General features: G+C 47.9%; 1 protein-coding gene across 1 annotated transcript in view; it reads left to right on the forward strand.

The window, feature by feature from the left end:
* UCHL5 (ubiquitin C-terminal hydrolase L5) overlaps positions 1–16,543 on the forward strand; it is a 244,634-nt gene that overhangs the window by 76,010 nt on the left and 152,081 nt on the right. Inside the window, exon 4 of the mRNA XM_078641508.1 lies at positions 6,947–7,072. Within this exon, the coding sequence (XP_078497634.1) occupies positions 6,947–7,072 (126 nt within the window). The remainder of the gene's footprint in view (positions 1–6,946; positions 7,073–16,543) is intronic.

Raw genomic sequence — 16,543 nt, forward strand, 5'->3', positions numbered from 1 at the left:
TTTTCTGGGAAGGAAGCTGTCTGAGATTGGGCTGTGACTGGCACAGCCCTCCTGACCTGTTCAGGGAGGACATCTTGGACTGGGGCTGTGGCTATCACTGCCCTACTAACCTTACCATGGGGGTTTACCATTCTAGAATGGGTTTCTTGCTCTACCTCAGCCCAGGCTGAGGTCTCTAAATCATTCCCCAGTAGGCAATCTACAGGCAAGTTGGATGACACTGCCACTCTCTTGGGGCCAGTGACACTTCCCCAGCTGAGATTTACTACTGCCATGGGATGAGTTTTCTTCACTCCATCAATGTTTGTCACCTGGTATGTGGCACCAGGTAAAAGTTGCCTTGAGGGGACTAGACTCTCAGTCACCATGGTGATGCTAGCCCCTGTGTCTCTGTAGGCCTCAACTTTCATTCCATTGATGAGGGGCTCTTGTCTGTATTTGCCCAAAGTGTTGGGACAAGTGGTGAAGTTGGCAAACCCCATGCCAGTCTCACAGACAAGAGTATCTAAGTTTGGGGACCTGGGGCACTTGGGGGCAGATTCTTGGGGGCACTCCCACCACCTGGGGGATTACTACTAGTAGTAACAGGAGGTTTGGGAATGTTACTTGGGGGTATGTTCTCCTTATTGTTCTTTGGGCAACTGCTGTCAGTTTTCAAATGACCCACCTGTTTACAGGGATAACAATAAGGTTTCTTCTGGTTATTGGAAGGATTCTGGGACCCACCCCCCTCAGAGGATTTTTGGGGCCCTGATGTGGTTTGATCTGGAGATTTATTCTCACCCTTCTCTTGAGGCTTGGTTGATTCCTTCTTCTGGTCACCACCCTGGTTCTTGGGCCTAATCCTGGTTCTGACCCATTTGTCTGCCCTCTTACCCAATTCATGTGGAGAGGTCAGATCAGAGTCTACCAGGTGCTGGTGTAATAACTGGTTCTGACAATTATTTAAGACTTTCTCTCTCATAATTAAATTATACAATCCTTTGAAATCAGTAACCTTACTACCCAGTAGCCAGCCTTCCAAAGCCTTAGTGGCACAATCCACGAAGTCAGACCAATCCTGAGACTGAGTTTTCTGGGTATCCCTGAACAGCAACCTGTACTGCTCAGTGGTTAAGCCAAACCCATCAACCAGTGTATTTTTCAGGACTTGGTAATTGTTAGCATCCTCAACTCTAGTAGTGAGGAGCTTATCTCTACCTTTGCCATCAAAGGAGAGCCACAGTATAGCTGCCCACTGACTCTGGGGAATGCACTGCACAGTGCAGGCCCTCACCAAAGCAGCCATCCATTTCTGGATGTCATCCCCTTGTTTAAAGGGGGGCACTATCTTTGTCAGGTGTTTAGTATCTAAACCCTTCTCTTTTTCTCTTGGGAGATTGCTGCCACCAGTGGGAACTATCCCACTCATCTGCTGCTCTCTAGCAAAGGCAAGCTTCTCTTTGGCCAGGGCAAGTTCTTCCCTTTCAATCCTCAGTTTAGCTTGTCTCATCCTTGCTTCATGCTCTCTTCTCTGAGGGGAAGTCAATCTCCTATGGGGAGAGTTCCTTCTCCCCTGAGAAGAGGCATTAGAGTGCAGAGATCTATTGGAGTCCCTAGAAGGAGATCTATCTCTCCTAACTCCAATGTTAGGCCTGATTAGGGTCAGTGCTGGGGGGCCCCCAGCTCCTTCCCTAAATAGGTCTAAGTTGGCCCTAGTGAGTCTGCTGACTAGTTCAGGCCTGTCTGCCTCATCCCCAGAGAGTTCCTCTTGATCCTCCTCCCCAACTGCATTTTCAGTGTCAAGGAGGTCTGGATCACCACGAGTACCCTCTAAGGCTGGCATATTCCCATCTGCCTGGGATGCTTTCCTAGCATCATAAGTCTCTAAGAGACCTATCAGAAAGGGAATGGTGGGGTTAGACCCCTGTTTCAGTTTCCTGGAGGTACACACTTGTCTCATCTCCTGGAAACTGAGAGCTGCATATCTTGAGATGACCTGTGGAGGGTCAATAACCACAAGGGGAGTCTCTGAAGACTCTCCATGGGGAGACATGCTTTTCTAGTGAGGTGTAAGTGGTGCACTTACCTACACAATATGTTTACCTACTGATCCCTTGCTAGAGTTGTAGTTTAGGGTGTGCTAGGCCCTAGGAGCTACAACAGCTGGTTCAGTAGAACTCCGAGTATTCTAAGCTAAGTTATATGTACCTCAGTACTTATGTGATCTTTCAAATGATATTCTTAGGATACGTGTGGTAAAACAACAGCAAGCTCAAATCCCAACCGCTGCTCACCAATGTGAGAAGTTGGCCTGATATGCAGTGCTCACTATTCTAGTGATCACTATGTATCAGTCCAGACAACCCTTATTGATGATTGGTTGTAAGTCAATCTTATAGACCAGCTATCCTAGTAGCATGGATACGAGCAGTCTAAGGCTAAGACTCTAGAGGGCGTGTTAAGCCAGCTGTTTTACCATCACATTACCCCTTGAACACCAAGTGAAAGGACACCACACAAGTTGTTATCTAAAATAAAGTATATTTATTTATAACAGGACTACCCTGGCTCTTTATGAGACAGGGAGCTAAGCACACAACAAAACTCTTAAAGAATTACTGAAAGTCGCACAATTTACACAAATGCCCGAGGGGCACGAAAAACCATATACACAAGAAGTGGAATGCGAATTACTAGCAGGTAAGTAACTATTCTCATAGACTTTAGAAACGCTAGGCCTACAATACTAAACACTTAGATTAGGAGCAGGAGGCCTGTGGACGTCGTGTGCAGAGTGGGAACTCTCACGCGTAAGGTGGGAAAAAGTCTATGGAGGCTAGTAAAGACAAAGTTACTGTTCTCGGGCGAACCCGACTAGGTGGGTCGAAAACAAGAGTGGATCCGAACACTTAGGGTGTTGGACTATGCTGGAGCACCGGAGTACTCAGTTTACCTAGCCCAGGGGCTGCGGCTGCATAGGGTTCAAGTTGCGTCGGAAACCTCGTTGTCGAACCAGGAGCCTGAAGAAAAGAAGTTGCTGGCAGGCGGCCAGTGAAGAAGTTCGTGGAGATCCAAGCCTGGATCAGGGAAGAAGACCTGTAAGCAGAGGGGACCAAGTTCTGAATCACTAGCCAGTGATTTAGGTGGGCACCAGGATGGCACCGGACGAAGTCACCTCGACCAGGTGAGTGGGCGCTGCTGGGCTCTGCAGTCTCTCAGACCAGGAGGCGTTGTCGGCGACCAGGATGGAGGTGCGAGCTGTCCCACGAAGGTGTCTGGTGTCGACGTCGCTGGACCCAGGATTGGGGCAACAAGTCTTGGCAAATTCAAGCCCACGAGGTGGACCTAAAATGGAGTCTGGAGTGGACCAGGAGGGTCCGGGGTGCTCCTCTGTTGGAGGGGAGCAAGGGCCAGTCTGGAGCAACCAGACCAGCGGTGTTTGTCGTTGAAGTTCGTCGTCAGAGGGCCACTAGCCAACGGGCAAGTGACCGGGACAACGCGGTGAACAGCCAAGAGCAGAAGGGCCCCACGCAGATCTCGTGGATGCAGGGGGGCTGAACTTCGGTGCTGGAGCTGCTCAGGGTCGGGGCTTCTCTTACCCCAAGGCACTCAGTCGAGGGTCACTCGGTGGTCGTGCTGGACAAGCGTCGTGCAGTTCTGAAGATGGCCGGTCCCTCGAGGTCTCGTCACACCCACGAATCTCAGCGTAGCTGACGATGTAGGTAGAGGTCAGAGGTGCCAGGGAAGCCGGTTCTCGTCGTGCTGGAGCAGTCTTGATCCGGAGGAGAGACTTGCAGCAAACCGCGATGCTTGGTTGGTGCCTGCTGCTGCAGGGTGACTACTCCTTAGTCACAAGGGAGAAATCTTGAGAAGAGTCTTGAGTTCTTCGTGTAGAAGGTCGGTTCAGGATTCAAAGATTGATCTAATTTGGAAGGGGGCCTGCTCCTACCTTTATCCTGCAAAAGGGGGCTGGCACGCGACTAAGTCCTGCCCTATGGGTGGGACCAGGAAGGGGGGTGGTTACACCCCTCTCCTTTGGCGGGCTTTCCCCAGCTCAGGGTCTGGTGTGCCCCTGGAACTGGTTCAAGCCGGCCTATGCACAGTGAGCACCGGGGTGCCACTTGCAGTCACCTTCCTCTAAAGCCCTGCCTACCTAGGATACACAAAATCCTGTCTGGGAAGGTGCTGGCACCGCCCCTGACAGGAAACCCTTTGTCCTTGCCTCCTGCGCTGGGAGGACTCCCAGCAACAGGAGGGCAGACTTGTGTCTCGGTGGCAGCATCCATTTTGTGGAGCTAAGGCTCTGTCTGACTTTAACCAGGGTTACAGGTTACCAACATGTCGTGTCCCTCTAGAAGGGTGGAATGCTAACCCCGTCGCCAGAATTGGCGAGGGGTTAGTATTCCAATTCGTATGACACCTTACTCGACATGTTTTGATAAAGCGATACCAAAGTTGGCATATAACCGCGAGGATTATAATGCACTTAAGAGTATATGGTATGCGTTATCAGGGAAACGGCTAAGGGATAGATCCCGAAAGCCGCAGACAGGCTCAGCTCATGCCAGAGCACCATCTCACACGATTCCAAGCACTCTGCCTTCAGGATTGTCAAGGCCTGCCATAGGAGTGACTGATAGGAGATCTGTGTGCCCATTTAGGTTTAGATATAGGTATACTATATCTAAAGCAAAGGGTGATTACACCACCTTGCCCCAGCTGTCGTGCAGCCAGTTGTGTCAGATTTGGATGGCCAGCCAGGGGTGGCATAATACATGCTGCAGCCCCTGGTAGGCCCTGGGTACACCTATGCCCTGGGTACCTAAGGTACACTGTACAGGGACTGATAAGGTGACTCAGTATCCAATTAGATATGTACCTAAGGTACATGGAATCCATTTTACAGAGGGAGCAGTAGGCCTGGGGTCCTGAATAGCAGGGCCCCAGGTCAACTAAGTCAGAAAACCAGCAAAACACCAGGCAAAAAGTTGGGGGCAACCATAGTCAGGGATCTACCTTCCTACATCTAGTGCGGACGGTCACCAGGCACCACTTGCCTGGCCTCGCGAAAATTAAAGAAGGGCGAATTAATTTTCACTGTACTTGGCGCGACTTGAAATCAATTTGTACATTTAATCTGAAAGTAGGCATACGCATTAACTGTGTTGCTCCAAAACCTGTTACCTCCCTTCTACAAAAGTGTGCCAGCTTTGTAGTCAATTCTGTATCCTGTTCTAATGGCATGTTTACCTAACTGCTGCTGCTACAGTACAGTGTGTACTTTATTTCTGTAGCTTCGGGAAAAAAGTCTGATTGTCAAACAGGGAGGAGGGGGAAGGGGGGCAAGGAAACCGGAGAACCAGCACCAAGCTCTAAAGGATCTCTCTTAACCCAGCCTATGAAGTGTCGCTTTTCTGATACAGGTAAACACAAATTCCCCGGGAGGAGACCTCTGTATGAAATCGGTGTTCCAGAAGACGTAAAGCTTTGCCGATTGCCAAACGCTGTAATACTTACTTGGTGGCTGGGGGGGTGGCTGCCCCCAAATCCACTCACGCGAATAAAGGAAATACTTCCTTTCTGTACAAATGGGTAACCTGCAGTGAAAAGAGAATCGTGGTGGCTCTGTCGTATTTGTCCTGCAAGATACCTATAAATAGTCAAATCTAAACGCTGACGAATGGTAACTAGTCCTAAGCGAGTTCTGCTCACACTCACGCTACTTCCCAAGGAGATCCCCGCCTATTTTTAGGTCTAGCCTACAAGTCAGACCAAGCTACTAAGGACCGACTGTTAACAGCTGCGAGGCACAGTGTGTGCTTATAGTGGGCTTATAACCTGCCCATCAGTTACCACTGGATGGCTTTATTGTCACCCATTTGCTTGCTTCTTATTCGTTAGCTTGCCTGGGCTTGCCTTCTTCTTCTGTGTTTGTCCTTCCCCTGAATGTGTGTGTGTGTGTGTGTGTGTGTGTGTGTCGCTTGGTGTTTGTGGCTCTGTGTGTGGGGGCTCTGTGTGTGTGTGTGTGTGTGTGTGTGGCGCTTGGTGTTTGTGGCTCTGTGTGTGGGGGCTCTGTGTGTGTGTGTGGGGGGGCTCTGTGTGTGTGGGGGGGGGCTCTGTGTGTGTGTGGGGGGGCTCTGTGTGTGTGTGGGGGGGCTCTGTGTGTGTGTGGGGGGGCTCTGTGTGTGTGTGGGGGGGCTCTGTGTGTGTGGGGGGGCTCTGTGTGTGTGGGGGGGGCTCTGTGTGTGTGGGGGGGGCTCTGTGTGTGGGGGGGGCTCTGTGTGTGGGGGGGGGCTCTGTGTGTGTGGGGGGGGGCTCTGTGTGTGTGGGGGGGGCTCTGTGTGTGGGGGGGCTCTGTGTGTGTGTAGGTGTGGGTCTGTGTGTGTGTGTGTGTGGCATTTGCGAGAGATTAAGCTATTGGCATTGTAAATGACAAAGCCATTTTTTTATCTGTTTTCAAAACCAACACATAAATGACAATTTTGTCATTTACAATGCCAATAGCTCTAACTTTTGCAAAGGCGAAACCGTTGCTTAGTAAATGCTTGTTAAGTCTCTCCACTAGTCCGTTTCACCTGCGTGTTCATGTCTTGAACCTACTCTCTCAATACATGCGGCTGAGCCTCCTTAAGCAGGCAACAGCAGGGGTTAAAATGTTTAGAGGTCCAAAAGAAATAAAATACAGGAACGCTCAAAAGATGGACTTCCTCTTCGTTATAAGGTAACTTTGAATGAGAAACAAATTTGGAATGTTACTGTCGTGATTAGGAGTTGTCTGAAGAGCTGAATGCCATCCATCTCTTCCTTTCTGAAAAAGCACTAGAAATATAGCTCTTATGATTATTTCTTGATTTAGTGGCAGAGTTGTCAGTGAAGTGTCATTGGTACAGATGCATTGTGACAGTTTCCTTCCTTTGCCAGCATTTTCCTATAAAATAAGGTTTTGTGCTAATTATCTTTGTAGGTGATTAATAATGCTTGCGCAACTCAAGCTATTGTCAGTGTCCTATTGAACTGCGAACATCCACATATTTACATTGGGGACACCCTTTCGGAGTTTAAGGAATTTACACATGATTTTGATGCAGGGGTGAGTATTTCTTAAAACTTTTCTTGTTGCATGCAAAATGTTTGACTTTTTTAGACAATTTTGAAGATATATTTTGGTCTTTATCTGGGTGTAACATTTTAAATTCATAAGCCACTCTTCTGGCATTGAACCCCCTAGTGCTGTTCGAGGTTCAAGTTTAAGCTAATGTTTGCAGCATGTGCTGCCGAAGATCACATGCTCTGCAGGCACCTGCCATTTAGTAGTGGGCATGGACAACCTAGGTTTATCTTGGAAGTAGAGGTTTCAAGGTGACTGACTCACGATATCTCCCATGAAACCCTCGATGCACCTGTTCATAGACTCCAACGTAGGCTTTTTCCCCGCCATAGAGTTCGGACAAACCTCACCACATCATCACCTTCTTTATTAACGAAAAAGTTAAACCTAACCCGGTCCAACCCACCAAATCCAAAATCTGGAAAAGGGACATGAAGAATCTTAACCCCACTACCCTGCCTCCCCACATCGGCAGTCTCCTCCTTCCCCCTTCAGGTGTCTCGGATGCTGAATCACTGACCGACCACTACCTTGACTCTATGAAATTAATAGTCAATGAAGTCGCTCCATTGCAACTGAAGAGAGTCTCCAACAAAATTTCTAACCCCTGGTATGATGGCAGACTCAATGACGACAAGCGCACTATGCGAATGGCAGAGCGTACTTGGAGATCTGACCCCTCATCACTGCATCTAAAAACGCTTAAAAAGAAGAGAAATGCCTACTTAGGAAAATAAAGCGCACAAAGTCGGACTTCTTTAGCCGTCAGCTGGACCAAGCAAAAAACAGGCCAAGAAAACTGTTCGAACTAATCAAGACTCAAACAAAGACACAACCCTGGGAGAGGTGTGGCGCCGCGGCCAGGGCGACTGACGCTGGAATCTGGGGATCAGGGTTCGATCCCCGGCTTCGGCGGCAGGTTAGCCCAGCACCATGCGACTCTGGGCAATAGCTTGCTTAATCTTCCCGACGGCCCCCCAGCGCCTAGAGACCCTAACGGGTGATTGTGCGCTATACAAATGTGGATTATTATCAAACAACGCAACAAGCGATACCCCACACTGTGAAGCCTTCTCTGCTTTCTTTAAGCAAAAGACCGACAACATAAGAAATGACCTCGTCATGGATTTAAGCCGATTCCCCAATCACACCAGAATGCCTAACATTCAACCTAAAAACAAGGCATCATGGCTGCACTTCGACATCTACTCGGAAGAAGCTATACACAAACTACTCTGCACTTTGAAGCCCTCTAATCACCTCACAGACCCCCTACCTGCTAATGCAGTAAAAGACTTCACCCCCTTGCTCCTCCCTCTTTGGACCAAAATCGTCAACAGCTCCCTTCAACAAGGTCTCATCCCAGACTCCCTCAAGGAGGGGCAAGTCACACCTATACTCAAGAAACCCACAGCTGACCCGTATGACCTGAACAATTACCGGCCTATCACCAATATCCCCACCCTGGCCAAACTGCTGGAGAAATGTGTCCAACTCCAACTAACAAAACACATTGACCAATTTGACCTCCTCAACCCTCATCAATCAGGCTTCCGAGCGAAACATAGCACGGAAACAGCTATGACACACATAATCGATGACGCCCTCCAAATCCTTGACCGCAATGAGTTCTGCCTCCTCATCCTTCTTGACCTATCGTCAGCTTTTGACACGGTCAAGCATGAGAACTTATTGGAGCTGCTAAGCACTAGAATGGGTCTTTCGGGAACTGTTCTCAAATGGTTTTCTTCTTTCCTTCATAACCGGACGCAGAAGTTCAAGATCGACAATGTGCTATCTAAACCAGTGCCTGCAGATCTAGGTGTTCCACAAGGATCTTCCCTCTCCCCCACACTGTTCAACCTCGTCATGGAACCGCTCGCCACCTTGCTCCAAGCATCCAATGTTCAATTCCATATGTACGCCGATGACACACAACTTTACCTAAAGCTACAATCCCCGGAAGATATCAAACTACTGAATTCCACACTTAGCAACACTCAATCCTGGTTGGCCGATAATCACCTCAAACTAAATGCGCTGAAAACTGAATTCCTACTCATCTCACCCCCGGCGAAAACTTCCTCCACCCAAACGTGGCTCAATAACCTAACAGCACTCAATGTCCAACCTACCATCGTGGACTCAGCGAAATCCCTAGGCATCACAGTTGACGCCAAGCTCAACATGCAACAGCACGTTAGCAAAGCCACAAAAGGGGCTAATTTCCAAATCAACACACTGAGGAAACTCAAACCCTTCCTCCCTGCCAAAGACTTCCAAACTGCTGTACAAGCTTTAGTCATCCCTCGCATAGACTACGGAATTGTGGCCCTCAGCGGACTCCCGCTATCCACAACAGCACCCCTAAGAGCCTCCCTGAACGCTGCCGCGAGACTCATTACTGGCTCAAGAAAACATTCGCATATTTCCCCAGACTTAAAATCTCTAAAATGGCTGCCTTTTGAAGCCAGAATACAGCTAAAAATTGCAGTAATGACACACTCGGCCGTGCACCACAAGGCACCCAACTACCTCGCGCAAAAGTTGTCTATATCAGGAGGGTCGAGATCCAATCGTAGTACAAAAAATCTACTCCTGAAACCTAGTAGATTCCGGAAAGAAAAAGCATACAAGCGCTCCTTCTCAGGAATGGCACCCAGGATCTGGAATGCGCTCCCTCCGGAAACCAGGCTTATCTCCTCCACTGCACTCTTCAGGAAAGAGGTGAAAACAATCCTTCTGGCCAAGATCTCCTGAACTTTACAGATACTGGATCTGAGAATCTGCATCGCTCTGTATCACTGATCACCTTACCCTTTGGCACTATACTCCTACCTTATGGGGTCACTACTACGCTACTCTCTTTCTACCGACCAATATATGTTACTCTTTGGTGTATTTATATTACTTGTTTACCTGATTGTATTTTGATATGTTTCTGTACATTATTGTTATCCTACTATGTTTAGTGATTACTAAGCTGCTCCCATTATCTTGTTCATTCCTGTTGCCCCTACCCCTGTCTCTGTGAAGCGCTCTGATATCTGTAAGGATCTTGTTCGCGCTATATAAAACTTTGAATAAATAAATAAATAAACCTCTGAGCCTTAAAACTGTATCCTTACGGAAGTGCCATCTTTTTCAACATTGAGACACTGGAACTAGTAACTAAAACGTGCAACAACGTTTATGGTCGTCAACCGCTTCAGAACCGGATTGTACTGAAATTCTTGGGGACAGGTCATATGAGAATTACTTGTGAGGTAGGATACAGAGAATACTTTTTAAATTCTGCCATAATTGTAACAACGTTCCTGTGTTTGGAGCAGTAGTGGCTCTGCAGCTTCTGTCAGCCAATGCACCACAGAGAACCTAAATGGTACACCTATAAGGCCTTTCAGTGTAAAAACACCATATGGCATTGAAGGGATACGAGGTGGTCACACTATGCAGTGCAGCGCCAAAGCTGTCTTGAGCCATGAACCAAAAACCGTGTCAAAGAAGTCAGAGAAACTTGCTCTAATATTTAAAAGGGGTGGGCCCCCGGGCACTCTGGGGGGCCAAGGGGAGCCGAGTCTAGAATGTGCCCCTTCCTGTGCCTCTGACCTAGGAGAACATCCTTCTCCAGGGTCCTTGAAGGGTGAATGATCAAACCATCATACAGCAGCCAACATCTTCAGTGCCTCGAGACCCTCGCAGGTGATTTGCCGTGCTCTAAATATTGATTGATTTAACCCACACCAAGGACAAAGGCCACTCCTCTGGTATCTTAGACCACTCATTTAGAGTATCTTCCTTCCAGGGTTAGACCTCGAATGGAGCCTTAGCTTCAGGGCATAGAACATCCTTAACAGACGCATGCCTCAAATCTTGATCCACTATCAAATAAGCTTTGTAGTTTGTGCTTCCCACTGCCCCTGAGCTGTCTCAGCCCTGAAAGCCAACCCTTGCTTTGGAAATGCCTCGACCCTGGACTTGATAAGGAGACATTCCGCTTCAGCCACAAGAGCCCACACTGTCCGCCTGAGAACAGAGGTCAACTCCCAAATCAACCTGGAAACTAGCCTCTATCAAGTGATGCAACACAAGCAAAAGACAAAGGCAAGCAACCCTTTGTAAGGCACATGAAGATCTACATAGATCTATTTATCAGTCCCATTCTATCAAACCCACCTCCAAATGATCAGCCTCACACAAACAAGTTTGCCTCACATTCGTAGAAGCTACCTCAAAGCAGCTGAGGTATATCCCATCCCCCAAAATACTAAATCTAGGGAGCCTCGCCATCGCCCATTCAGTCTCCATCCCCGGCACAGTCTGTTTCTATAGACTGTGATCAAGATCCCTTTGCTGATCACCCCTGGATGATGGAGATGAGCCGTGGCATGATTATAACTAAACTTTCCAAAACAGGACCTGTACTTATCGCTTTCTCGTTAAGCCATCCCCACCAAATGATACCATTGTACATCATGCAGTCATCCATCTTGTAGCAGACCATCATAAAGTCATGCTTCATGTGGCAGAGGAAGAGGAGGACTTCCTCATTGAGAATGACTCAGTGAAAGAGCAGTATTTCCTGTTTCTGCCGATGTTAAAGAGCATGCTCAAATGCTTTACAGAAAATTTCAAACACAATGAGAAAGGCAGAGATGTTGCATGTAAATTTGAGGCGAATTATAAGTGTCACTACAATACCCCATCTACATCAGAGGTCAGGTCCCACCAGATTCACCTACAGTACATGCAGCACACAAAGGAGTTTTGTGCAGGGTGCAAGAGATACCCCTCCACCTTTCAAGGAAAGCCAACAAATTGAGCTGTAGGCAAGCAGGTAGCTGTGGTTGATGCCACACAATGGTACATAGCAACCCAACCACCAGTCGGCACCTGTAGGACGCTTAGGGTTATACTTTCCCTACTATGAGAAAATAATCTGACAAGTGGGCACTCCATACCCCATGACTTTCCCCTGGAGTTTCATACCACACCACCAATTATTCCACCATGTCGACACAGCATCAGCCAAGCTCACTATAGGATTCCGTGGTAAGTGCAAATGTTGCTTCAAAAAGGTAAATTCAGAAATCAGCCCCCTGGTTTTCCGACTCGCTAAGAGAGTTGAAACGCATCTGCAGACAACGAGAGAGAGCTTGGCGCGTAGACTTCCTCCCGGAAAAAAAGGCTTCCTATAGAGAGGCGATCAGAATTTATAAAGAAGGGGTCAGGACAGCCCAGGCACTCTACTATTCCGACAAAATCTTGGAATCCAAATCTAAGCCCAAAGAAATTTTTAATATAATAAAGCAATGTACCAATGTCGCCACTGCCCCCCCTTTGATCAAGACCCAGGAGCAATGTAATGAACTGGCGGAATTTTTCTACAATAAGGTATTAAACATATACTCCACCTTTCCAGCCATGGCCTCAAATCATGAGGCGACTGAGTCATTCCTCCCGGAAAATCCCCCCCCCCCCCAGACCAGCCGACTCCTGAGCCTATGCTCGATCATTTCCCCCTTATGGACCTGGACACTTTGAACAAAGTGGCTCGCCAAGTAAAGTCGGGTTCCCCCGCGACCCAGCCCCTCCAGGAATCCTGATGCAGGCAGGTGAAGTCACCCTCCCTGTTATCTTGGAACTACTAAATCTGTCCTTATCCACATGTACAGTCCCCATGCTTGGAAGCAAGCCATGGTTCGGGCACTTCTAAAAAAAACCTAGCCTAGACCCTGATGACCACTCCAATTACCGCCCCATCTCACTCCTCCCGTGGGCTGGCAAGGTGCTGGAGAAATACATAAACGCCCAGCTGGGCCAGTTCCTGGAGAATCATTCCCTACTTCACACGTCCCAAACAGGCTTCAGACCAAACCATGGGACTGAAACTGCCTTGTTAGCAGTCGCCGAAGAATCTCGAAGGATACTGGATCAGGGAGGATCAGTGGCAGTGATCCTCCTTGATCTAAGTGCTGCCTTCGATACGGTCAGCCATGCCACTCTGCTGAACCGGCTCCAGACCATCGGAATCTCGGGAGATGCACTAAGGTGGTTCAGTTCCTTTCTAGCTGACAGATCTTTTCAGATCTTTGATGGCGACATAACATCTACCAGCAGGCCACTTAGCTGTGGAGTACCGCAGGGCTCGTCTTTGAGCCCTGTATTATTTAATGTCTACATGAAGCCTCTGGCTGGGGTAGTCGAACCGTACGGCATTAAGATCGTGTCGTACGCCGACGATACCCAGCTAGTGGTTTCATTGGCCCAAGAGAACAACAGACATCCCTCGGCTGGCCGGCTGAACTGTTTGGAGAACGTGAGGGAATGGATGACCAACTCCTCCCTCAAACTGAATGGAGGAAAAACCGAGCTCATGCTCGTAGGTCCAGCTTCACCAGTACCCTTTACCTCCTTGTGGCCCGATGGTCTAGGCGCACCGCCTACTCCCAAGGATAGTGTGAAGAGCCTGGGAGTATGGCTTGACAACAAGCTCTCTTTCTCCACTCAGGCCACCAGGCTGTCTGCCACCTGTTTTGGCTTACTTAGATCACTGAGGAAGGTCCTTCCACTTCTGCCCCTTGATGCCAAGAAGGTGGCAGTACAAGGCCTCATCCAGTCCCGTCTGGACTCAAATAATGCTCTCTACCTAGGGGCACCCGAGATGACTCTTCGGAAGCTTCAGGTGGTACAAAAGTGCGCGGCACGTACCATACTTCAGATTCCACGATCCCAGTCGGCCAGACATGGCCTGAAAAGCTTACACTGGTTGCCAGTAAGGCAGAGAGTGGCCTTCAAGGCACTGTGCATTACGCACCGGGCCTTTTGGAAGACCGGTTCAGCAATTAACAACAGCCTGGTCACCCCCTACCACCCTAACAGGAATCTGCGGTCTACGGGTGCCTTTCTGGCAGTTGTCCCTAGAGTGAAGAGAGCTAGGTCGGGGGGCAGGCTGTTCTCGCTGAACGCCGCCAAGCTCTGGAATGCCCTCCCCCTCACTCTTCGGTCTACACCCGACCTGCTCGCATTCCGTAAGAAGCTGAAAACAGCCTTATTTGACAAATCCCTCTAGTTCCTGCACCCTCGGCCCTGTCACATCTCTGTTTAATCTCAGCGCTTGGACGCCTCTGGGCAGCAATCGCGCTCAACAAATCGATAATAATAATAATAATAATAAAAAAGGTGACCTGATAATCTCTTGCCCAATGCTTTTTGTTTCATGGAAATGGCCTTCCTCACTGCAATCACTGCAAACTGTAGAGTCGGGGTCCTGCCAACCCTTATGATACACAAGCTATTTATGAAGTGCACAATGATGGGTCGTCCTTAAAACACACCCTCTTTTTCTACTTCAGATTGTCTCCCCTTTTCATGTCAACAAAACTTTTGAGTTACCACCTTTTTTTCCCAACAGCATTCGGGTGCTTTTGGCCTGCCCACCTTGGAAAACCAATTTCAAAAGTGGATCTCACTAGATGGTTTGATAGCGGTATCCAAGTTTGCTATGCTAAAGCCAAACCCACACAACACGCTGGCCTAGAGCACATTCCGTTTTGAAAACAGGGAGCCATTGTGGCTTCCCTAGACATTATTTTACTTGTAGATATGTGCAAGGGTGCCACGAGGTCTACTTTCCACACTTTCATCAAACATTACTGTGGGTATTCACGCCCGAAAAGAAGTACAAATAGGGCAAACTGTACTTAACACTTTGTTCCAGAAGTCTTCCACTACTGCTTGCAAATGACTGCTTTAGGGATATGGGTACTGCTTTTCAGTCTATGCAGATCATGTGATTTATAGCAGCAAATAAAACATTACTTACTGGTAACCACCAGTTTGCAGTACTGTAGATTCACATGCATCTTTCTACCTCGTTCGATTCAAGCTCAATCCATGACATTTGGCTATTATATTGTAAATACATACAATTACACACCAACGTCCCTACTATGCATCTCTAGCACTTATCTTACTTGTATGTATATCTGAAAAAACATAGTTAAGTTGGAGTCTGTCCTGTTGCATTGTGGGTTTCAGAGGAGGTATCACAAGGCACCTTAAAACTGAAACCTCTATTTAGATAAAAACGGTGTGCAATTTCTACGTCCAGCATTAGATGTCAGAAGTGTGCAGAGCCTGTGTCTCTTCAGCACTACAAATTGGCTGTTAATGGTAAGTATTGTTCCCTTCGTACTCCTATGCTCACGTTTATAAAGACTACACTTAAAAAGCCAATATCTAGTAATATTGTCCCTTCTAATTAAAGTGTGGCCTTAAAAAACTAAACTTGTTTAATTTATCGTTTTGGGGATTTTATCTACATATCTCAGATTTCTGCCCTATATTTTTCTTGTGTTTACATACTTGTTGCTGACGGGCTGTCCCTAGATTGGTGTCGCCCTTCAAATTTTTTTCGCACCCCATCCAGCTTCCATGCCCCTTCCATTGCATATATTCTCACTTCCACACACCTAATGATCACCCTGCCCACCACCAATTTCCTTGCACTGCCTCCTTTTACCAATATTTACCCGCTCTATCATCTCGCGAAGCCTATAGGTGGATGAGCAGATGACTCGAGAAACCCCCCTCCTTTCAGTTACCTTGAGGTAGTGAAGGATCACCACATTCTAGACTCGAGGGTGCGTAGGAGGGTGGGATGGTAAACTGTATCAAAGACAGATAAGAGGTCCAGCAATATCAAGAAGCAGGGGTTATCTTCATGTGTGGTCCGGATGTGTAAGGCTGTGCAGAGACCGCTATTTGGTACATTATAGATTATGCCCTCTTGACCACAGATGAAGATGAGCCCTGCCTCCAGATATTGCTGGACTTCTCAGCTGCCTTTGACACAGCCCACCATAAACCCCCTCATATGTACCCTAAAGCTTGAATGGGATTTACCAGCAATGTCCTTCACTGGTTCTCCTCCTTCCTTTCCAACCGACACCAGTTTGTTCACATGGGCACCTCCAGGCCACAGAAGATCATTAGCATGTGTTGAGTGCCCCAGGGTTCCACATAGTCTTCTTTTATCATCACCCTTTACATTGAGCTGCTTGATGCTCTACTCACAGATAACCACATCAAGATTCACCAATATGATGCTGGTACACAGCTCCACTTGAATTTCTCTTCCTCTTGAGACTCGCAAAACCTTAAACCCTGCTTGCTCATTACACAGACCTGGATTTCCAGTGCCTACCTGAAACTCAACCGAGCCAAGACAAAGTTCCTGTTATTTGCCAAAAACAATAACACAATAAGTACAACCTGGCCCAATGACGTGAATCTTGACTGCTTCGAACCCCAGCTCTCACCAAATGCCAAGTCACTTGGGTTCACCCTGGTTGCCAACCTCGCTCACAAAGAGCACATTGCCAAAAACTCAAAAATGACCTGCTATCAGCTCTCGTGTCTAAAGAAAATCAAGCCGTTTCTTCCAGAAAG

The sequence above is a fragment of the Lissotriton helveticus genome, chromosome 1_1 (genome assembly GCF_964261635.1).
Source record: "Lissotriton helveticus chromosome 1_1, aLisHel1.1, whole genome shotgun sequence".
In the NCBI taxonomy this organism is placed as follows: domain Eukaryota; kingdom Metazoa; phylum Chordata; class Amphibia; order Caudata; family Salamandridae; genus Lissotriton; species Lissotriton helveticus.